The sequence below is a fragment of the Labrus mixtus genome, chromosome 13, assembly GCF_963584025.1.
Source record: "Labrus mixtus chromosome 13, fLabMix1.1, whole genome shotgun sequence".
In the NCBI taxonomy this organism is placed as follows: domain Eukaryota; kingdom Metazoa; phylum Chordata; class Actinopteri; order Labriformes; family Labridae; genus Labrus; species Labrus mixtus.
Genome location: NC_083624.1, coordinates 12,467,766 through 12,487,267, shown reverse-complemented (window position 1 = coordinate 12,487,267; position 19,502 = coordinate 12,467,766). Strand labels below are relative to the sequence as shown.

The following is a 19,502-nucleotide window of genomic DNA, read 5'->3' as shown; positions in this document are numbered from 1 at the left end:
AAAAAAAGGTACATACCAAAGCTGTCAGCCTTAAAAAAAGTTAGTCACAATTAATTAAGGTCTGAAATGAATGCACTCTTCTTTTTGTAATCGCGATTAATCACATGCTTTTGCCCTTTAGGTGCATTGTGATAAGCCTCTGCACTATCTCTCTGTAGTCACAGACCGTGATGGAGAAGACAACACGGCTGCATCTTTGAATTTCTCTATTCACTTTATAAAACTCCCAGACAGCTCAGCTGATGACATCAAACATTCCACTTGTTTGACCGTTCCTTTTAGCTGTTTTCGTTTCGTTTTTGATCTGTTAAGAGTTTCTTTTTCTGAAGTTAATACTGTAACCTTGGATCCATCAGGTCATTACTCTATTTCAAAATAAAACCAGGGATAAATTCAGTAAAGCACTCTCCGCTTAAGACGGTTCAAAAATTCTAAATAAAAGCCTAGAAAAGTTTATTTTTAAATGTAAAATAATAGAATTTCAAACATGCGATTAAAAATGCAATTATCACGATTAACTATTGATATTTAGCTATAGATCAGGATTCAAATGTAAAATCATTTGACAACCCTTGCATTCATCAGGTTGTCCTGTTTTTGAAATAATAGCTATATCCCACTGTTACTACTGCACTTTGAATATATTCCCTATTGTCCTCAATATTTAGTTTTAGATCTTATTTACATTCCTTATTTTAATTATATTTCTACTGTTATATTGTGGTTAAGAGCAACTGTAACGAACACATTTACCCCTAGGATTAAGTAATTCTGATTCTGATTCAGATGAGTGCCAGAGTATCTAGCCATACCCTTTACAGCACTCTAATGTTCCAGAAAGATCTACAGAGTCTTATAGTTTCTTTTACACAGCCTAACTTCCAGTACCTTCCCGGCGTAGTGCTGGATGCGGAAGCAGCTGTGTGGCAGGCTGTGGTCGGTAAGGAACTTTGAATTCTTGCTGAGACGACTCTCAAAGTGTTGGTGTTCAGCACAGATGGTGTTGAGTTTGTCCAGGAATGTCTCGTCCGTGACCGTCCCTGGCCTCAGGCACTCCTCGTCTAACATGGCTAAGATGCCGTTTTGGTGCTGGACATAGCAGGGGAGCAAGACATCAAATTATTTTATAAAACTACCCATCATAAAACCTTGAATACTAAAAAATGATGATCTAATATTATTCTGTGTAGCTAGTCTCTTTGTCCTTTTTTTAATCAAATATTCTACAAAAGCAATCAGACTTGAATGTGGATTCATGCAGAACTGGTCTGTGTGGTCTCAGCGCTGGGAGTCTGACTCACATTCTCAATGAGGTCGCAGATAATGGCATTGTTGAAATATTCAATGTTGGTCCACTCGATGCCCTGTAACAAAAGAAATGAAGGTCAAGGGGACAATGGCTTTTCTATCTTATCCTCCAGAGCTAACAAGCCTTCGTTTTTCATATCAGCAGGACTCTTACAGACTTTAGTGGTTGATGCAAAAACACTCAACACAACACTCAGCTGCTGGTCAAGTACCTGAAGGAAAAACAGGCACCAGATCTATTCTGCTCTCACAAAAAGCCTCATCAAGTTCTGTAAACTCCACGCAAGAAAGCTGGAGATGATTCAGAGAGAAATTATTATACTGATGTATTACAATGATGATTAAGATGCTGTGTTCCAATTTCATTTAACCTCAACCATTTGTGAAGGTCTAATGTTAACATAGCAGATGTGAGGTAGCCACAATAGCCACAATAGCCACAGTAGCAGCCAATTCTCATTTGAATTCTCAGATTCCTCTGAGCTTAGGACCACATTTATTCTTGTAATTTAAGATTCTGCACAATGCAACAGTGTCACTTCTTCCAAGTTTTACAAATCTAAGTTGGGAGTACATTGAAACACAGACAAAGCATCGCAATGACACACGAAAATTATCTTATTATCACTCCAACTCTGACAGATTCTGTGTTAACGATGAGGCAAATAATGCTCGACAATGTTACAGGTATGACAGTTTATGATTGGAGATTGTGGAAATGTATGTATCTTAACTTTGTCACTAACTTTAATCTGAAAGCCTAATAAATTTTACATTCTGAGAACTGTGATGTCAGACGTCTATAGCTGTAGATGTAAATAATAGTGGAAGAAGCCTGAATGACGTCACCCATCCGTTACTGCAGGGGTTTTGGGAGAAAGTCGATGGCGATCACGTTGCAGGAAATGCTCTCAGCCTAACTTTCAGCCAACCGAACGACAGGCTGAGAGCTCGAGCGGAGGCTGGGTCTCTTGATGACCAGCTACTATGCACCTGCCCTTCAATCAGCTCCACTTTTGCTTACTGTGACTAACGCTTATCCTTCATAAAATCAAAACGGATGCGTCCCCCCCCCCCCCAGTACAGTGTGGGCTGATCCAGACAGACATTTCATTTTCTGAACCAGGCTGTAAACATGTTAATTTCTGCTTTTTTGACATTTCTGGAGTGTATGTGACTTCTGGTGCTTCTGCAGCCAGCCTCAAGTGGACATTCAATTAACTGTACTTCAGCATTGGATTCATTTTTCAACACCAGAGGTTGCTGCTTGGTCTAGACACATTCATATCACAAGCTCTTTATTACTGGTACTTGAAATAGGGAAGTTGGGCCTAATGAGAACAAATGATGCAGGGAAAAAAAGAGCACTACCTACAGTGGGTTCCTTTAAAGTTACAGCTCTTTTTCTTTTTTTTATGCTTTCATCACTGACTTGAGTGCTGTTTGTAGGATTTATTAAATCTCTCTATATGTACCATCAAATCTTTATGGCAATATTTGCCACATCTGGGTTGATTTTGTGTTCACAGGGCCTTCTCTTTTGCTTTGGCACAAACTCAGTCTTCCTATAGTTTGAGTAAAGACAGAGCACATCTGGAGAGAAAAAAGAAAAACTTTCCCCATCTTACCCACATGAACTCCCCTCCGCCCAGCTAATTCACAGCTGCTAATGGGTTGGGAACATGGCTTAGGTTGATGTAAGCAAAGTGACAGATATTTTGAGGAGGGGGCTTGCAACGAAGGCGGGCCTCAAACTGACGGATGGCCGGCCAAATTCCTGATTGGCGGTCCTCCCTCCTCTCTCCCGCGTTGTGGTATTTTCCCATGCAGTATACTGGAGAGAGGCCAGGAGTGGAATATCATTGGTTCTGGTGTTAGTGGGGAAGGGGTGTGGGGGTCACCACTGCAGCGCTCACATACATAGAGCTTTGAAAACAAACAGAGCCCGAAGGCCCTCAACGGGGAGTGTTTACTCTCGCTGGAATGAGGGATCACTTCCGTCCCGGAGACTCAGCAGAGGGGAGAGAGAGAGAAGAAACTCAGAGTGTAATGGACGACAGAGACAGGGGAGAAGGCTTAGATTAAGTAGAAATGCATTAAGGTGAAGGGTAGAGCAGATTTAACCAATAAAAAAGCACAAGGGGTCAAACTGAAGAGTGACATGACCAGGTTGGGATCATGCTGCAGGGAACTGCCATGATGAAATGTCATCACAACAAACTGAGTGGTGACGCTGAAAGATGTAGATGTTGTAGGACAGGGAGTGCTTCCAGGGCTACAGGCTGGGCTTGTCTGGTCATTTTTCCAAGTGTCCACAACCAGTCATTTGTACATGGATTGGGCTTGTTGTTTATGCGAGTGTGAGCAAACAACCGTACCTCTCTGACATACTCCTCCTGCTCCTCGCGCAGGGTCAGCTCGATGAAGATCTGCTGCAGCTTCTCGTTGCAGTAGTTGATGATGAACTGCTCGAAGCTGTTGTCCTGTAGAGAACAAAACAACAATCAGTTCCAGGTTGGGCTGCAAGTTGAATCATGAAGACGCCTGTGAACTCACTGTTTCTCTAAGTTATTGTCAGTGACATGTTTGTTTTTTTTCAACGAAAAAGGGTAAAGTGGACATTTTTTAAATATCTATATTTATATTAAATATCAGAACCTATTATATTTCTGAGCTTGGTTCTTGTTTTTCCCATTCTTTAAAAACCACTGTGATTACAAATGTTGTTTTTTCCCCCCACTTAATTTCCCCGCTATGTTTTTTTTAAAAGCTTTTTAAAGCTCTATCCAAATTCTTTATTCCCAGCAAACATCGCAAAAGTAAGCCAAGAGATGAGAAGTTTCACTGGTTTCCATCGTTTCACTGCAATCTTTTATATCAATTAAACGGTTGTACTGACTTGAACTAATTAAGAGGGTTTACGATACTGTTCAAACAACTTTGCTTGACCAGGAAAGGTTCCTGGAATTCAGATTTAGTATCAAACTTTAGGAGGAATTAAATTCTGCTTCCTCTTTAATTTGGCCATGAATTGTCCAGCAAAGTGTCATAATGTTACATCTAGTTAAGAAAAAAAAATGTTTCTTTAATATAAAAATGGCAAGATACAGCTTGACTAAACTCTAACTTGCAGCTCACTCTGTCTGCTCAATGATTCCCTAAATCAAACTAAAAAGTAAGAAATTATACCAGCAAGACTTGCAGGAATACCTTCTGATGATAAACCATTTTCACAACAAGGTCCAGTAAGCCATCACAGACCTCATTAAACATTGACCGAGTGACCCAACCAACTCAATTATTGCTGTGGCCAATTATGACCATTTAGTGGTTAGTCATGCTTCTCGGCAGAAGGCCTCATTGTGTTGCGGGGGTTAGGTTAACACTCATTTGCTAAGGACACAACAGTGGTTAGAGCAGGGTGTTTAGTCTGAGAGCTCGGAGTGAAGGACGCGGCAAGGTTTCTCAGTGTCAAGGAAGCAACACATGGCCTCAAGGAGATCTGTTAATAATGTCAAGATTCCATTTCCTTTAACTGAGAAACCAAAAAAGGTTGTCTCCACCCCTACACACACACACACACACACACACACGCACACACACACACGCACATATACCAATGTGGCAGCAGACACCAGACTGAAATATGACAGACTTGAACCTTAACCCTAAATATTCCTGCTGCGACTGTGCCGTTTTATGACAAGCGGTTAATAACACCTTGAGGAAGTAAAAATCTTTGTAGTGTACCATGTTTGAAGTTAATGGTCTCTCTCTCCTCAGGGGTGTTGATTTACAAAGTCCTTGAGTTTAATATTATTCCTATGTGTTACTAGTTCAAATCAAACATATTTCAAGGGGAAAAGTATATCGAGAGTTTAACAAGAATCTTCTAGAACTTTCTAAAATCTTTTGCTAAACCTTTACTTAGAATAATCACAAAAGCTCCAGACCATGAAAATGACCATACACCAAACTTGACATTATTTATTGCTACATGTAGCTTACTATTCTCAGTTTAAATAGTGTTTTCAAATCTCACCAGACTACCAAAAAACACTCGGGGCATCAGCCCAATCTGTTTCAGCTAAAAGGAATTATTTAACACTTCAGGTTATTTGCTTAATACTTTTCTTTCAGAGAGTTAGGAGATTGTAGATGACAAGATATGGAGCTGAACTGTTAGCCTGGCTTTGCATAAAACTTGAAGCAAGAACAAACAATGAGCCTGTCTCCATCTAAAGGTTGAAAAGAAAACTTAACGTCTGCCAGAAAAGCCTTTCATCAGCTCACTAGTTTACATCTACATCTTCTTTGTTGATTTTGATCAGAAAAGTGTGAAATCAACATGTTGTTTAATGTGCCAGACTAGTTTTTGGCAAGGTAGATTTACTCTCCACTGGCTTCTGGGCAACCTCCAGTGACTATGAGACTCCAGAAAGTTCATGATTCCTGCCAAGAAATACTCTGTTTTGTTTTGTTTCATTGGAACAGAGCCAGGCTAGCTCTTTTCTCTTGCTTTCAGTCTTCATGCAAAGCTAAGCTAACTGGCTACTAGCTTTAGCTTACTTAACAGTCATGGAAACTGTGTCATTCTTTTCATTTAACTCTCCAAAGGAAAGGGAATAAGAAATATCAACAACAGTCAACCATTCCTTTAAACTACTCAGACATGTTTACAACATGAAACAACAGACATTTAACACAGCAGCATAACACTCAGTTGCCAGTTTATTATCGCACTTCCTTTGGTTTTAGCTAGGTGTTGCGAATAAAATGGCGACGGAGTGTTAGGTCATTATTCTAACGATGCAAAGGCTTCTTTAGCATCTTTTCAGCTGTGTAGCTGTGCTGCAGACCCAGGAGTCCTAAAAGGTTGTTTTTTTTAACGAGGAGGAGCTGAATTAAGTTCAGATCACAGCATGCACGCTTGGCACAGCAAACAGGCCGGTGCAGGTGTTACTTACTCCATCCTGGTGACCCAGACACAACACAACAGTGAGAGGAGAAGAACGACTTGTGAGTGAGTGATGTGAACAAGCAGGAATATGAAGGGGAAAAAAATGATTATGAAAAAGACATGAAAATATGGGGGGGGGGGAAGGGGAATGAAGGTCATCAAGTAACAAGGCAAGGCAATTCATTTAGCTCCATTTAGTCCATACAGTGCACTCACACTCTGTGTTGCATGTGTTTGCATGCAAATACTTAATTGCAGGGACCTGATGGTCTCTATGTAATTGACCTAATGGAACAACTCAACTCATAAAATGCAGTGCTACGTGTGTGCTGAGGTATCAAATAAATGCTCTTCCATGTGTAAAATCATGACGTGAACATTATGGGTATGTTGTTGTGTTTTCTGTGTATTGTGCATTTCCTCACTTTTGTGGCCATTTCCTACTATGAATTGCTGCCTTTACAGTAGAAATCACTTGCCACAAAAAAAAAAGTAATATCACTATCATAGGGGCAATGAAGCTGAAATAATCTGATCTGAATGGTGTTTTAGCAGCCCTTAGTTCTTGTTGATAAGCTCCTCATGGGTACCAAAACATGCACGCTAGCAGCCTAGGGCAAAATCCTTTTAAATGTAAAAGAAAAAAAAAAGAAAAGGGAAAAAATCTTCGGGTGCTCAGATTCGATCCTTGTAGAGTAAGAGAGAAAGGGGCGAGGCTTTGATGTGCCATTTGTCTTACCTCAAATATCTCAAAGCCATAGATGTCGAGCACACCCATGACTTTGTGTCGAGTTTTGGCTTGTGCCTTCAGGGAGACAACAAAGACAACAAATATTAGAAATCCACTAGGACAGAGCGGTAATGCCAGTTTGAATGAGCATGGAAAATATGTTCAAGAAAGACTGAATTATTTATTAAATCAAACAAAAGTGTACAGTCCTTCACATAACTTACTTTAATGCTTTCGTTGATCCTGGTGACTAGCCAGCTAAACAGACGACTGTAGAGGTTTTTGGCGAGGGCATCCCGGGCGTAGTAGGCCTTTAAATAAACACACATTTTGGTTGGAAAAAGGTTAATATAGCCCTTGACAGACAGTGCATGAATTCATTTGTACTTGATCTTTTGCACATCCAAAATATCAGTACTTGAAAAACATGTTTAGTGTTAAACCTGTGCTACCTGTGAAGGTCAAAAATGTATGAAAGAAAATAAAACCTTCACAAAGAATACACTTATTCATGAATACGACGGGGAAAAAAAAAAGATTAAGGACACCAGCAATACAGGTCAAAAAGGTGAGGTTAATTCTAAAATCAGAAGTAACAGAATGATGAGAGGGCCAAGGTCTTCACCACCATCACTGTATGAGCAGTCTGAGTGAACTCACTAACCTCTTAAACATGACCTATATTTCAATAACCAGGGGGGATAGAGCTTATCTATAATGAAGAGGTTTTCATGTAGCACTGACATGGATGAGAGGCAGCAGCCTGAGGAGCAAGTCAGGGGGAAGAAATGCCCCTTCATCTTTTTTTATGCACTCTGAGTGCTTGTGTGTGCATGTATGTGTGTTCTAATGTCAATACAAGTAAGGTGTGCAATGGTGTAACTGGTGCAACGGTGTAACTGGTGCAAGGCCGATGTGGTACTCTGCCTCTGACCTGGGAAACATTCAGGGTAGTGGACACTTTCTCCAGCTTAGCCTCCACTGTACGATAGCTGAACGCTCTTTCCAGCACTGACTGTTCGATCCCCAGCAGCTCGCACATCTCCTTCAAATCTGCAACACATGCAAACCGCTGGCAATAAGCAAATCATTTTGACATCTCGAGGAATGATATGATCATTTTACTTAAAATTGCAGCTAAACATGGATGGTGTGTGGAAAGTAATGCCAAAAAAACGAGTCAAATTGTCATTGATTTCTTAGATTAAAGTTTCAATGAAAAATTAACTTCATGTGTTCATATTTTATGGACTAATCCAATGTGGCTCAGATGAGACAGCAAGTGCTAGAAAAGGAAGAGTGCTTAAAAGTTATTTTGATACAAACTATTTTATAAATCCCTTGGGGAGGAAAATAAAAGGAAGGGGAAAGCATGAGATTAAATTATCGGCAACATGTTGCAATGTCATTGCAATAAAGCAGTGATTTATATGAAAAAAACAAACATATTTCCTCGGAAAGAGTAGCACTAAGATAGATCATGCCACTGCCATAGAGGGAAATATGTAAATGTTACACTTCCCAGAAGAGAACAGCTGTAAGAGTGATAACACAAACACTTCTCGTCCAAATCATCAAATAGAAATAAGTATTTGGTAGGGGTGACTGCAGGAGAGATGAAAGCAGCCAAGAGGGGGCAGTGGATCCCCATCAGGCCATTTGTATGTCGAAGGATTGTATGTTTAAATATTCATATTATGTTAAAAAATAAACACAATTAACTAATTAATTCAATTATTCACCTTTTTTCAAACTAAAATGCCTAAGCAGCTCATTTATTCCTCGAGCACGTCACTGCCAAATCATTCAAATGAAGTTGGAGATGTGTCATAAAAGGATCAGAGGGTATTTTCATTTCTCTTTCGCTTCCTGTTTGGTCATCAGTCAGAAGAACACACCGTTTTTGTCTTTGATGCGACTCTCGTCTGTGCCGTTACAGCGGGACTCTGGCTTGAACTCTATGTTGCCGAGCTTCAGCACGGCTGCCACCAGCTCCAGCACTGACTGCACCTCGTCCTCCATGAAGCCCACGATCTGCATGGCATTCTGGGAAAGGCAAAAAGGGAATCAGTTGCTGATCAGTTTGTTGAATGTCAATGTTGAGTGTCAACAGACACATGATCACTTAAGGGAACCAAGCTAAAGAGAACTCTAGCTTCCTTTATTATCATTATGATAGCAGTTGTTAGACACATCTGTGATGTATATGTACCCTGCACACAATTTTGTTTTATACCCAACGTTTCCAATTTGTGCAAACTGGAATAATTAAACAAGAGAGGACTGATTTACTGTGCCAACCTTCTAACATTTAACTCAAGAAAGCAATCAATTCACCCTCTCTCGCTGCTGTGAGGGACAAATACTTAATGGAATATTTAAACATTTTAAACTAAATCCAAGTGCACCACACTAGTGCTACATTTGAGACTGCATCCTTTACTAACATAATGAAAAGACACTTCATTTCAAACCTTTATTTAAGCCTCAAAAATCATGATGTTGAGATACAAATCAAAACAAAACAAAAAAAAAAAGAGCACAAATAAAACAACAGAGACGGGATGATTCTCAGGAAAAACAATCGCACACTGTGGTAAAGTGGTTTGAGATCATTGTCTTAATTTGTCCAAGAGAAACAAGAGTGTCTGGAGAGTGTGTTGTAAATTATTCCACATTCCACAACTTCACAATGAAGTTAAGCACATGAGAATATTGTGTTTAAAAACCTTACATGTCGAATGTGCTATGGTGCTGCATTACTTCCAGACTTGTTGACATTAAACTAGTATTGTTGTCGAGTCCTGTTTAAGAGCGTGTGGTCATCTTTAGGTACACCACAGACGAGGCCATGTGGAGGGCCTCATTGTTCAGTGGGAATGTCCTCTTGTGTTTCCTGTGGCGAAACGCAGCTGTGTGGGGAGCACTGTGAAAACTGAGTGTGAGAGGTGATGAGAAGCAGGATGTAGAACGTAAGGAAACCAGTCGAGTAGAATGTGCCATAACAGAGTGCAGGGACAGCCGCTTATACAGAGGCTGAGTAACCCAGAAGGGAGCAGGACTGATAACAATGGAGGGCAGGAGATATGGTTTCTCTTGGACACAATATTCTACGTGTCACTGTGAGTGAGAAGGACAAGTGGTCGCCTTGAATGTGGATTTCTTTTTTTTTCAACAAAGAGGAAGCAGCTGGGTGTACCAAAGACATGCTCCTGCCACTGTTCAGTTATAAACTTTGAACTTTAGTCAAATGCTGCACATTGAACCCATAGTGCTTCAGGCTTTAGTTCACTTTCAAGTTCAGGTTCAGTTCAAGGGGGTCACCTGGTTTTGCAACAGGTGGGACTGAGTCTGGTGTGGAGGCTTTTCATAATAGAGACGAGTCACGAGTGACTTTTGTAAATCAACACCCTCTTCGTTTCTTATGTTCAGGAGATAAGGAGAACCTCTCTGTGCAGGAATTAGATTAACTCTGTGTGATGCAACAACAAATGCCTCTTCAGCATCGCCTGGTCTGTGATGAGCATGTGACGTTCGTTTCACCTTGCTATCGTTTATATGACGATCCATTTGTGATTTAGGACAGTGGTACTCAAAAGTGGGTCGCGGAGTCGTGTTGGGTGTCTGCCCAGAAAAAACAGCTGTGTCAAAAACTTCATGGAGAGCTTTGACATGCTTGTTTTATTTTGCATTTTTTTTTGTTCTATCATGTTTTGGACTGTCGTGGTCCAAACCTCCACTTTAAAAAAAAAATAAATAAAATAAAATCAGAAATTTGGGTGGCGATTTATCATCAAGGAGTTGGTGGTGGGTCCTGGGGCTAGACCAGTTGAGAACTACTTATTTAGGAGATTTAGAAAATCAAGATCATTTTTATTCCTACCAAGAATTTAGTAGGGCTTTTTTCTTAAAAGATCAACTAGGATAAAGTCTAAATATAGGTATAGATAGTAAGTGTGTTAATATGTGTATGTTCTACTCACTCTGACTGTCCTGAAGTTGGCCGCATCATCCAGCCCGTTGACCGCAGCAGAGTCCAGGCTCAGGTAGTTGTACTTGCTGAAGTCCCGATCCAGCTTCAGCTTCTCTGCGACACACAAACCATGCGGTTGCTGTTTAACCTACATTTGTTTACGGCGTGTTGGCTAATGGAAAGTTAAGCCTTATTTACATTCAATGGACGTTTTCACATGCGCAAACTCACAGCTGGGAGCTACCTGATAAGCAAAAAAAAAAAAAAAAGCTTGCAAAGATGGAAACTTCCAAGGACCAATCGAAATCCCTTGATGATGCAAAGGTTCGAACAGGTGACACGCATGCCAAATGTGTTCAACCTTTGCTACTCCAAACACAATTTCTCCACAGTGTAGGCTCTTAATGCTGTGAACATTTTTTTTTTTTTTTCCTGGAAGATCAAATGGTCGCCTTAAAAGCCCCCCTTTCTAGTGGCAAAGAAATCTATTCCTCTCGTGGGCGCATGTGTCGGATTTCATTAGTGCCTGCATTAGCTACAGCTGAATCAAGCTCCTCTGATGTGCGTGCTCTAGAGTCAATGACCATTATATTGTTCTCCTGTGTTCAGGACAGAAAGAAAAAAAAAAAACAATGCCCTCTGTCCAAAAAGCAAATAGAGGGAACGGGTTTCCACGGCTGCTCTTTGTTCTCTGTGCTGTTTGTTAGGCAGGAAGGTTGGCTCATTAATACATCAGCCATGTGTTTTGTGCAGCTGCTAACCTGCCGGAAAATATTTATGTACGGTTTCAACATAAGGGACGGCATGCTGGTAACTCTGCATGTCAATTAAGGAAGGAAAAAAAATGTACATTTATAACATTTAAAAGACAGAAAGAGGGGATCACAAACCCTGAGCTCGTGTTAACCACAGTCTGAGTTTTGTCACTCAAATCTAAACAATGTGGCAAAGTTGATTCATCGCTTCCTGTGAGCAGAGCATTTTCTATTCTGGGATTAGATATTATTCCAAACAAACTACATATAGATACATTTGTTCTCAGCTTTGTCTTTAAGTATTTCAATCAGCCATTCTTCCTCAGGTCTCTTCACTATTCAATTTTATTCCGCCAGGCTATTAGAGAATAACAAAGCTTCCATTCGAGTCCCACTTCCAGCATGTTTACCACTTACTGAGCGTGTCATCCGAGGCTCCAGACAAAAGCTGATAAAAGACGTGGAAGTTCCTCTCTCCTCTTGGCTGTTTCACCACGCGTGACTTCTCCAGCAGATCTAAAAGCATAAAAAGGACAAGAAAGAGGAAACAATGACGCATGATGACGATGAGCGGTTTCCTAACAGTGGCGTTCAAAGTGTGATTTCTGCAAGAGGTGTCCTTGAAACGTTAATTACAAATAACCTGCCATTGTAAGTATAAAGGACATACAACATCTGTGCGGAGCTCCGCAGGGTATCTGGTTGGTACCACTGGCTGTACTTAAGTTGCCATGGTGATCTAGCCAATGACGGTAATTATTTGTGTGTATAAACATACGACCGGAATTGCACGAGGAAGAAACCAAAACGTCAGCCCTTTCTTCTGGGCTGCAGACCAAGTGCAACAGTACCTGATTAAAAGGGGAGCCATCATCTGCTCACCGCATTAGGCAGAGTATGATTTAATTAAAGGCCAACTGCATAGCTCTGCGTTTGAGGCTGCTCGAGATCCTCTTCACTGCCAGTCTGGCTGGATAATAGCATTCAATTTGGCGGCTCAGAAAACATCTTATTTTTAGACTTTTACATTACAGTGGAGAGATCATTCTGGGGTTTAAAATGTCCAAAATTTCGGCCATTTTACATTTGGCCAAATTGCCAGTCAGAAGGAAAAGGGAGAAGAGAAAAAAAAAAAGAACTGCTCAGGCCTTTTTTTTTTTTTCCTCCAATTTTTAGACATTACAAACTCTGACTCACCAGTCTGTGGGTGCTGAGAGGACAAGAGTGCCACTTTGCTCTGCATCTGTGGATACAGTGCAAACACCTACCTAGAGAGCTCCACAGAGACCTGATGTTGTCAGTGTTAGGGGTGGATCAGGCCAAATGAGAATCTATGGCACCCACTGGCCATGAATCACATAAGTGATTCGATAAGAGCCGACACATCAATAATACAACATAGATGACTGAGTGGCTGGCGGCAGCAATCCACAGGCTGTGCTCAAAGACGCAGAGAGTGTAAGAAGAATTCAACTGAAGAGCAGCTTCCTCCATTTCTGCATCTTATTGAAGATTTTTTCATATATTTCTTCCCCATTTCCCTTTGCTTGCATTCTCTTAATATCCTCATCCTCGGGGGACTGAAGTGACCTTTCACATTGCGTCCCACCAAACAGTTATGTCATCCTATTATTGCTTTTTAAAGCCAAAGCTTCCCTTTTTTTTTTTTTTTTTTTGCTGTAAAGCCTTCTGAACAGCATTTATTGCATGCTCTCTTTGCCCTCTTAGATAAACAAACACACATTAAGGCAGCAATAAGGGGACAATATCCTGTTGTGTTTTGAGGCAGGGCTTTGGCTGAGTGGCGGAACTAAAAAAAGAAAATAAATGGCTTCAAGATCTAACCCAAGTTGTGTGAAGCACTGAGGGCTGGAAGGATATACATCTAGGGTTATATAATAAACTGAGAGGTGCAGAGAAATCAATCCCGGATTGCCCTGTAAGAGCATCCTCATCCATCTGTCTAGCCAGCCAGCCAGCCAGCCAGCCAGCTCTGTCTGAGGCAGTCACATGTCAGTGGGTCTGCCTCACAGACGGGCCCTTGTGTTGGACTAACTGAGAACAGCAGACAGCTGTCATCTGTGTGTTGGCCATCAAGCTTTTGTTTCCGTGACCTCTGTCGGAGGAGTCGACACAGACAAAACAATGTGAAGAGAGTCGAGATGAAACCGAAAAACAGATAACGCCAAAAGCTAAAAGGAGAGAAAGTATGTGGGTGGGTGATGAGGTGCGCTTTGTAAACTCCAGGAACACAAATCATTTCGATGAAGCCAAAATCAAGCGTGTGACTGACTGTACCTCAACAACCAGCTTCTAAACTGTAGCTGGTATTTTTTTTTATTTATAGTTTTACTGTTTAATGACGTTGCTGGGAGAAATGGGGATATTATAATAAGCAGGACAAAATGTGCTTATTGTGCTACCCTTTAAATATACCTATAATTGCATGTATATTTACACCTCAATACTACTCACAGTTGCTGATGACTCCACCGAGAGGATCTCCTTTGAAGTCAAACTCAATGTCCATGTACTTTCCCTGCAGATACAAGTGAACAGTTAGAACTGAGTGTACAGAACAGAAACAAATACAGAACGCTGTGACTTCAATCCAACTTCAGCTCATGAGTTCAATTAAGTTCACAATGAGAATCTCTGTATAAACTAAGTGACTATACAGGCCCAGCGGCAGTCATTAGCTGCTAAGAAATAACTACAACTTGCAGACTTCTTTGACATCTTTTCTCTCTCTGATGTATTAATAGCATCTGGTCCTCCATAAACAAAAGGCAGAGGTCTACTGGTGAGTGAGCTCCTTCTAAAGTCAAATCCACTTAGAAAAGAAGTGAAATGACGGCTTGATTCTGAAGTCTCGGTTAAACTGATGGAGCTCTGATGAACTGGTTCTAGTTGGACGGCCTGTGGTGCTTATCTGGAGGTTTATGCCAAGGTTACCTAAATACAAATAGATCAGGGGCATAATCCTTTATAATTCTCCCTGTTACAACTGCAAGTCCAACCACTGGCATGTACACGCATGAAGTGGTGTAGCTAGAAGATTGAAGATAGCAGGGATGGGGAAATGTAAAATTGGGAAAGTACTGGCATGTATAACCAGTTTCCATCAAACCATTATACATTCAAACAAAAAAAACCTTTCAGTCGCTTAGCTGCAGACAGTGTTTTGCAATCAGACTTTTGGATGTACTGGAACATTCTTCAGCTAAACTGGTTTGCTTTTTGAAACATTCATGTTTAAAAAACAAAATGTACATGAACAAACGTGCTAGTGTGATGCAATGAGGGAGGAAACCCGAAGCAGGCTACTGTAGCAAGATGCCAGGAACTGTGTGAATGCCCTCTTGGGAAACCAAAGAGCAAAACACACCCGTCTCTTCAGCATACTGCCACTGTCTGGGATTTTTTTTTTTGTTTTCTGGATTCTTGTCCGTCTATGCAAAGAATCATGCAGACACTGAATCATTCTTATGATGCTATCTCGGCGTTCCATAGAGATTTGCCTTAGACTTCTTCAGTTTCCTCATTCTCACCCTTAGAGGTTGCATGGGGAATCATGAGAGCAGACTGTCTGAAGCTTTACAAACAAGCAAGTGTTTTTTTGGGGGGGGAAACTGAGAGATGAAAATAGAATTAAAACTAAGATAAGAGATTTGATTTTCTCTTGGACAGGGACGTGCTAAATAGTCAGTGTGCTTAGCGTGCACTGGCATGAGGCAACACACTGCAGCAGATGAAAAGCAGCGCAGGTTAGAGGCCTTTCCATGTATGCCGAATGGAGAGCATTTACAAAGCCATTTAACATGGGGAAGCGTAATCCATCAGGTGTGCAAGGCCTGCTGTTATCGAGTGTGGCCTGGTGTGAGGTACAGATCCAATATATGTCCTCACATAATATGTGGAAGGATGTTATTTCTGTCATTCTCATAACTCAAGTGGAACTGTCCTGTGAATCACGTTCCAACGTGCGTCATTTACTAAGAACGAGTCTACAGGAAACATCGGCCATGACATTTTGCGAGCTTTGAAGGAAGTTTAGAAGGCAAACACCAGCAGGCCTGCGATATCCATCGAGCGGCTACAGAGGCTGTTCTGACAGCGGCACTTGGGTTTAAGACAGAATAGCTGTTATTAAAACGGATCCTGCTCAACCAATTCAAGAAGTGAGGAGAATAAGATAGTAAAACATTGCTGATCCCGCTCGACGTTCTAGTTAATAAGAGCCAAATTTTCACTGGCACAAGGGTGAATAAATATGTGTAAATATATCACAAGAAATCTGGAGAGGGGCACACAAGAAGGGAATAAAGGAAAACTCTGAGGCTTATTTTAAAGGCAAGAGAAAACATTGATGAAAGGGACAAATGATGCACTCGTTCAAAGAAGTTTGCATGTGAGCCTGCAAGCTGCGCATATTATCTAGCAACAAGTGTGGCTTTGTTAGGGAACAAATCAATTACAGGGAAACAAATCGAGTTGTTTGTCAGTTCTGGAGAGGATACTTACAAATCTAGAAGAGTTGTCATTCCTTACTGTTTTGGCATTTCCAAAGGCTGAAAGGGAGAGAAGAAAAAAAACAAACATAATTTGATATGATGGCAACATTGCAACCACTGCATGATTAATGCAAATCCATCTAGTGTAAAGTTAAAGTCAATGAATCAAAGCTTGTTTACAAATATTTCAAACCCCGGCAAAGTGATGCTTAACATTGTGCCTCATTTCCAGCTAGCTTGTCAATCATAAAAGGGGCCGGATGTCAGAGCCATTTGTACTGATGAGGCACCATAATTCTGCGTGGATTAGGCAAAGCACCAAGGCTTTCCAGGCTTAGGGAGGACTGAACCTTGCTGTCACAACACATTCAAATCAAAGGGCTTCAGTATCTGCCAGCATTTTTTGATAACAAATAAAAACAAACAGGACTCTAAAAAGTCTTGTCCAGCATGATTTTTTGGGGTTTGTGAGAACATTAAACACATAATAAACAAGTGTGCGTATGTAGGCCATGTGCTATGTGCATACATTTTTTGAATGCCGGTTTCCAATCCAGGGCCCTCTCAATTCCCTTCTAACCGCATTCCTACATTAACAAGCTATTAAATGTGTCGTGCATCAAAGTGCTACTAGCACAACTGCTTCATGGCTGATAACAGATGATTAGTGTTTAATTCTAGCATTGAGAAAGGAAGAGGAATCAGAGCAAGGCATGAAGAGGGGGTAGAGGGTGACAAAGAATGGAGCCAATAAAGATTATGAAAGAAAGCGAAGCCGAGAGTCACAGAGATGAGAGCATCAGGCAGACACGCTGTGAGGAGCACTAGAACTGCGCTCCCCCTCTCCCTTCCTTTTTAGCTGAAGGCCAATTAGATCGGCAGGAGTTAAACTCTTGCAGATGTGCAGGGTTTCTGAGGCGATTCAACCCGGGCATACAGCTTCATCATTCATGGGCACTTCCTGTCCACTGCCCCCAATTAAAATACAGCTGTTCATGTGCCAGCTCTGAGCTGTGGGAATAAAACACTGTGTGTGTTTGTTGGTACGTGTGTGTGCGGTGTGTGTGTGTTGAACAAGGGAGAAGCTGAGGAAATAAACAAAACAACAAAAGTCCTTTAAATACTGTGTATTGTTTTTCTTTGATCAGTTTGCTTTTTTGAGGCAGTCATAATTCACACATGAGCAGCTCACTTATAAACTTTGGCTGATAGCTACTGAGTTGTAATACACATTGAACCCCTGATTTTGGCAAAATGAGGATGCTTAAAAAAGAATATTTGAAATGGGTGTTAACTTGTTGTCAGACGTGTCCTAATGCAGTATCCAGATGTGAATTGAGACGTATCGCGAGTGTGATCGGCGCTCACTCACCCTCCAGCACTGGATTGGACTGCAGCAGCTGTTCCTTGACCTTATTAACCTCCTGGCCCTTCCCACACACCGCTGCCACGTATGACATCACCAGCTTACTGGCCTCTGGAACACACACAGACACACACACAGATGAATATTAAGGTCAAAGCCTTTGCTAGACATGACTGAGGAGAAAGTGCGCTGTGCCTACACCATCTCAAAATTTCCCATTAAATCCACAGTTACCTCATCCCCCCTGACAGCCATCAGAGCAGGGTGGGGATCGTTCATTAGTCTGGGGTACAAGAAGGGAGCCTCAGAATGGAGACCCACTTTGTTTAGGTAGACGATGACCTTTATTTCATCATAACCTCATCATTTAAATGACTAATTTCACTGGGAACCAAGAGTGTGTGCTGATGAAACGTGACTGTATTTGGATTGTCGGATATGATCCCCGCTCATCCACTTTTCATGTTGGAGCTGAAGTGTGGCGCGAGTGAAACGTGTTCCCGAAATGATTTTCCAGATGAGAATCGGGACACGAGCTCAAAAGGCATCGTGTGCCGTCAGAAACAGGCGACATGCCTTGTAGAATGACTGCTGGCATCAGGATCATCTCCCCCCGTCCAGTGAGATGACAGTGACCCAGAACTGATGATGTGTGTGTAATGTGCCAAGGAGGGATAGAAAAAAAAAAAAAAAAAAAAAGAAGCTTGACAGTAGTTGCTGTTTCTGACTGCTGATGAGCCTGGCACACAAACGGCTCCAGACACCCTCATACATTTTGCAATGGTAAGGGAGGTGTATGCACCGCTTAATCTTCACATTTTTTATCTCCCAGGGTAGCAAAATAAAGTCTCTCAGTCTCAGATAGAACTTTGTTATGTCTGCACGCCGTGCCGGCTTCTGATGATGATGTTCGTCACAGCTCCTGGCTTCTATAGAAATCATAGCATGACAAAGCACAACAAAAGCTCCAGCAACACATAAACGTCCATGACCCATATCGGTGGGGCACATTTTTGATGGCCTTATTCCACTCGACAGCTTCATCAGCGAAGAGATTATCAAAATCCAAATTTATCTCCTGTGCTAGTCTGAGCAGCTCCTTGGAGTGAGGTCTTAAATATCCTCAGGAGGCTGAGAGGGCTCAAATAAAGGCCGGCCAATCCTGCAAAACATGATCGGACAAACTGTACTGTCCTGTCCACGGCTTGCCATCGTTCTGTTTTTATGGTTAATGTTGATAACTGGCTACTACTGGAGTGTTGACAGTGGCTTTCGTTAAAATGGTTGAGAGGCTTTTATTGCTCTTGATGTTTTTTTGTCAAAAATACAAGTAAAGTTGTGATATCCGATTCTGAACTACAGCCACATATCACTTTGACAAAATGTAACAAAAAGCATGACAACATCCAACCTATACAGATAATACATATAACAAAAGTTCAAAAGCCCACAGAGGTATGTGTTTGATTAAATAAAAATGAAGAGGGGACTATAAATAACAGAGTCATAAATCTGATTCTAATGGAAAACTTTCATTTATGAGCAGCTATCTCGTTTTGATTAATGTTCCAATTTAATCAGAATCTGGATTTATTATCGTGAATGTTAACACATACAAGGAATTAGCTGTGGTGGTGCATAACAATCAATACATATTTAGAATAGAAAAATAGAAGGCAAGTATTCGGTACTCCTACTCAGGGGCGTGTCCTGACTTTTTTCATTGGGTGGCCCAACTGGGCCGCTGACTTAAGCACGGGTGGCCTGAAGTGTGATGTGCGCACAAACACAAGCAAACAAATCAATCAATGAATTACCTTTTCTAACCTCACCAATAATATATACTTTATAACACAAGACAATGGCAACATTAGCTTGGTTTCAAAGTCACAATTT

General features: G+C 41.2%; 1 protein-coding gene across 4 annotated transcripts in view; it reads right to left on the bottom strand.

The window, feature by feature from the left end:
* Positions 1-19,502, bottom strand: part of myo1b (myosin IB) — a 68,442-nt gene that overhangs the window by 14,996 nt on the left and 33,944 nt on the right. For all 4 annotated transcript variants that reach the window (XM_061053757.1, XM_061053758.1, XM_061053759.1 and 1 more), the window contains exons 5-16: positions 17,613-17,717; positions 16,251-16,297; positions 14,202-14,265; positions 12,144-12,242; positions 10,982-11,085; positions 8,897-9,044; positions 7,933-8,051; positions 7,223-7,309; positions 7,008-7,073; positions 3,687-3,791; positions 1,302-1,364; positions 889-1,089 (exon numbers count right to left, since the gene is read on the bottom strand). In XM_061053757.1, coding sequence (XP_060909740.1) covers positions 889-1,089; positions 1,302-1,364; positions 3,687-3,791; positions 7,008-7,073; positions 7,223-7,309; positions 7,933-8,051; positions 8,897-9,044; positions 10,982-11,085; positions 12,144-12,242; positions 14,202-14,265; positions 16,251-16,297; positions 17,613-17,717 — 1,208 coding nt within the window. The remainder of the gene's footprint in view (positions 1-888; positions 1,090-1,301; positions 1,365-3,686; positions 3,792-7,007; positions 7,074-7,222; positions 7,310-7,932; positions 8,052-8,896; positions 9,045-10,981; positions 11,086-12,143; positions 12,243-14,201; positions 14,266-16,250; positions 16,298-17,612; positions 17,718-19,502) is intronic.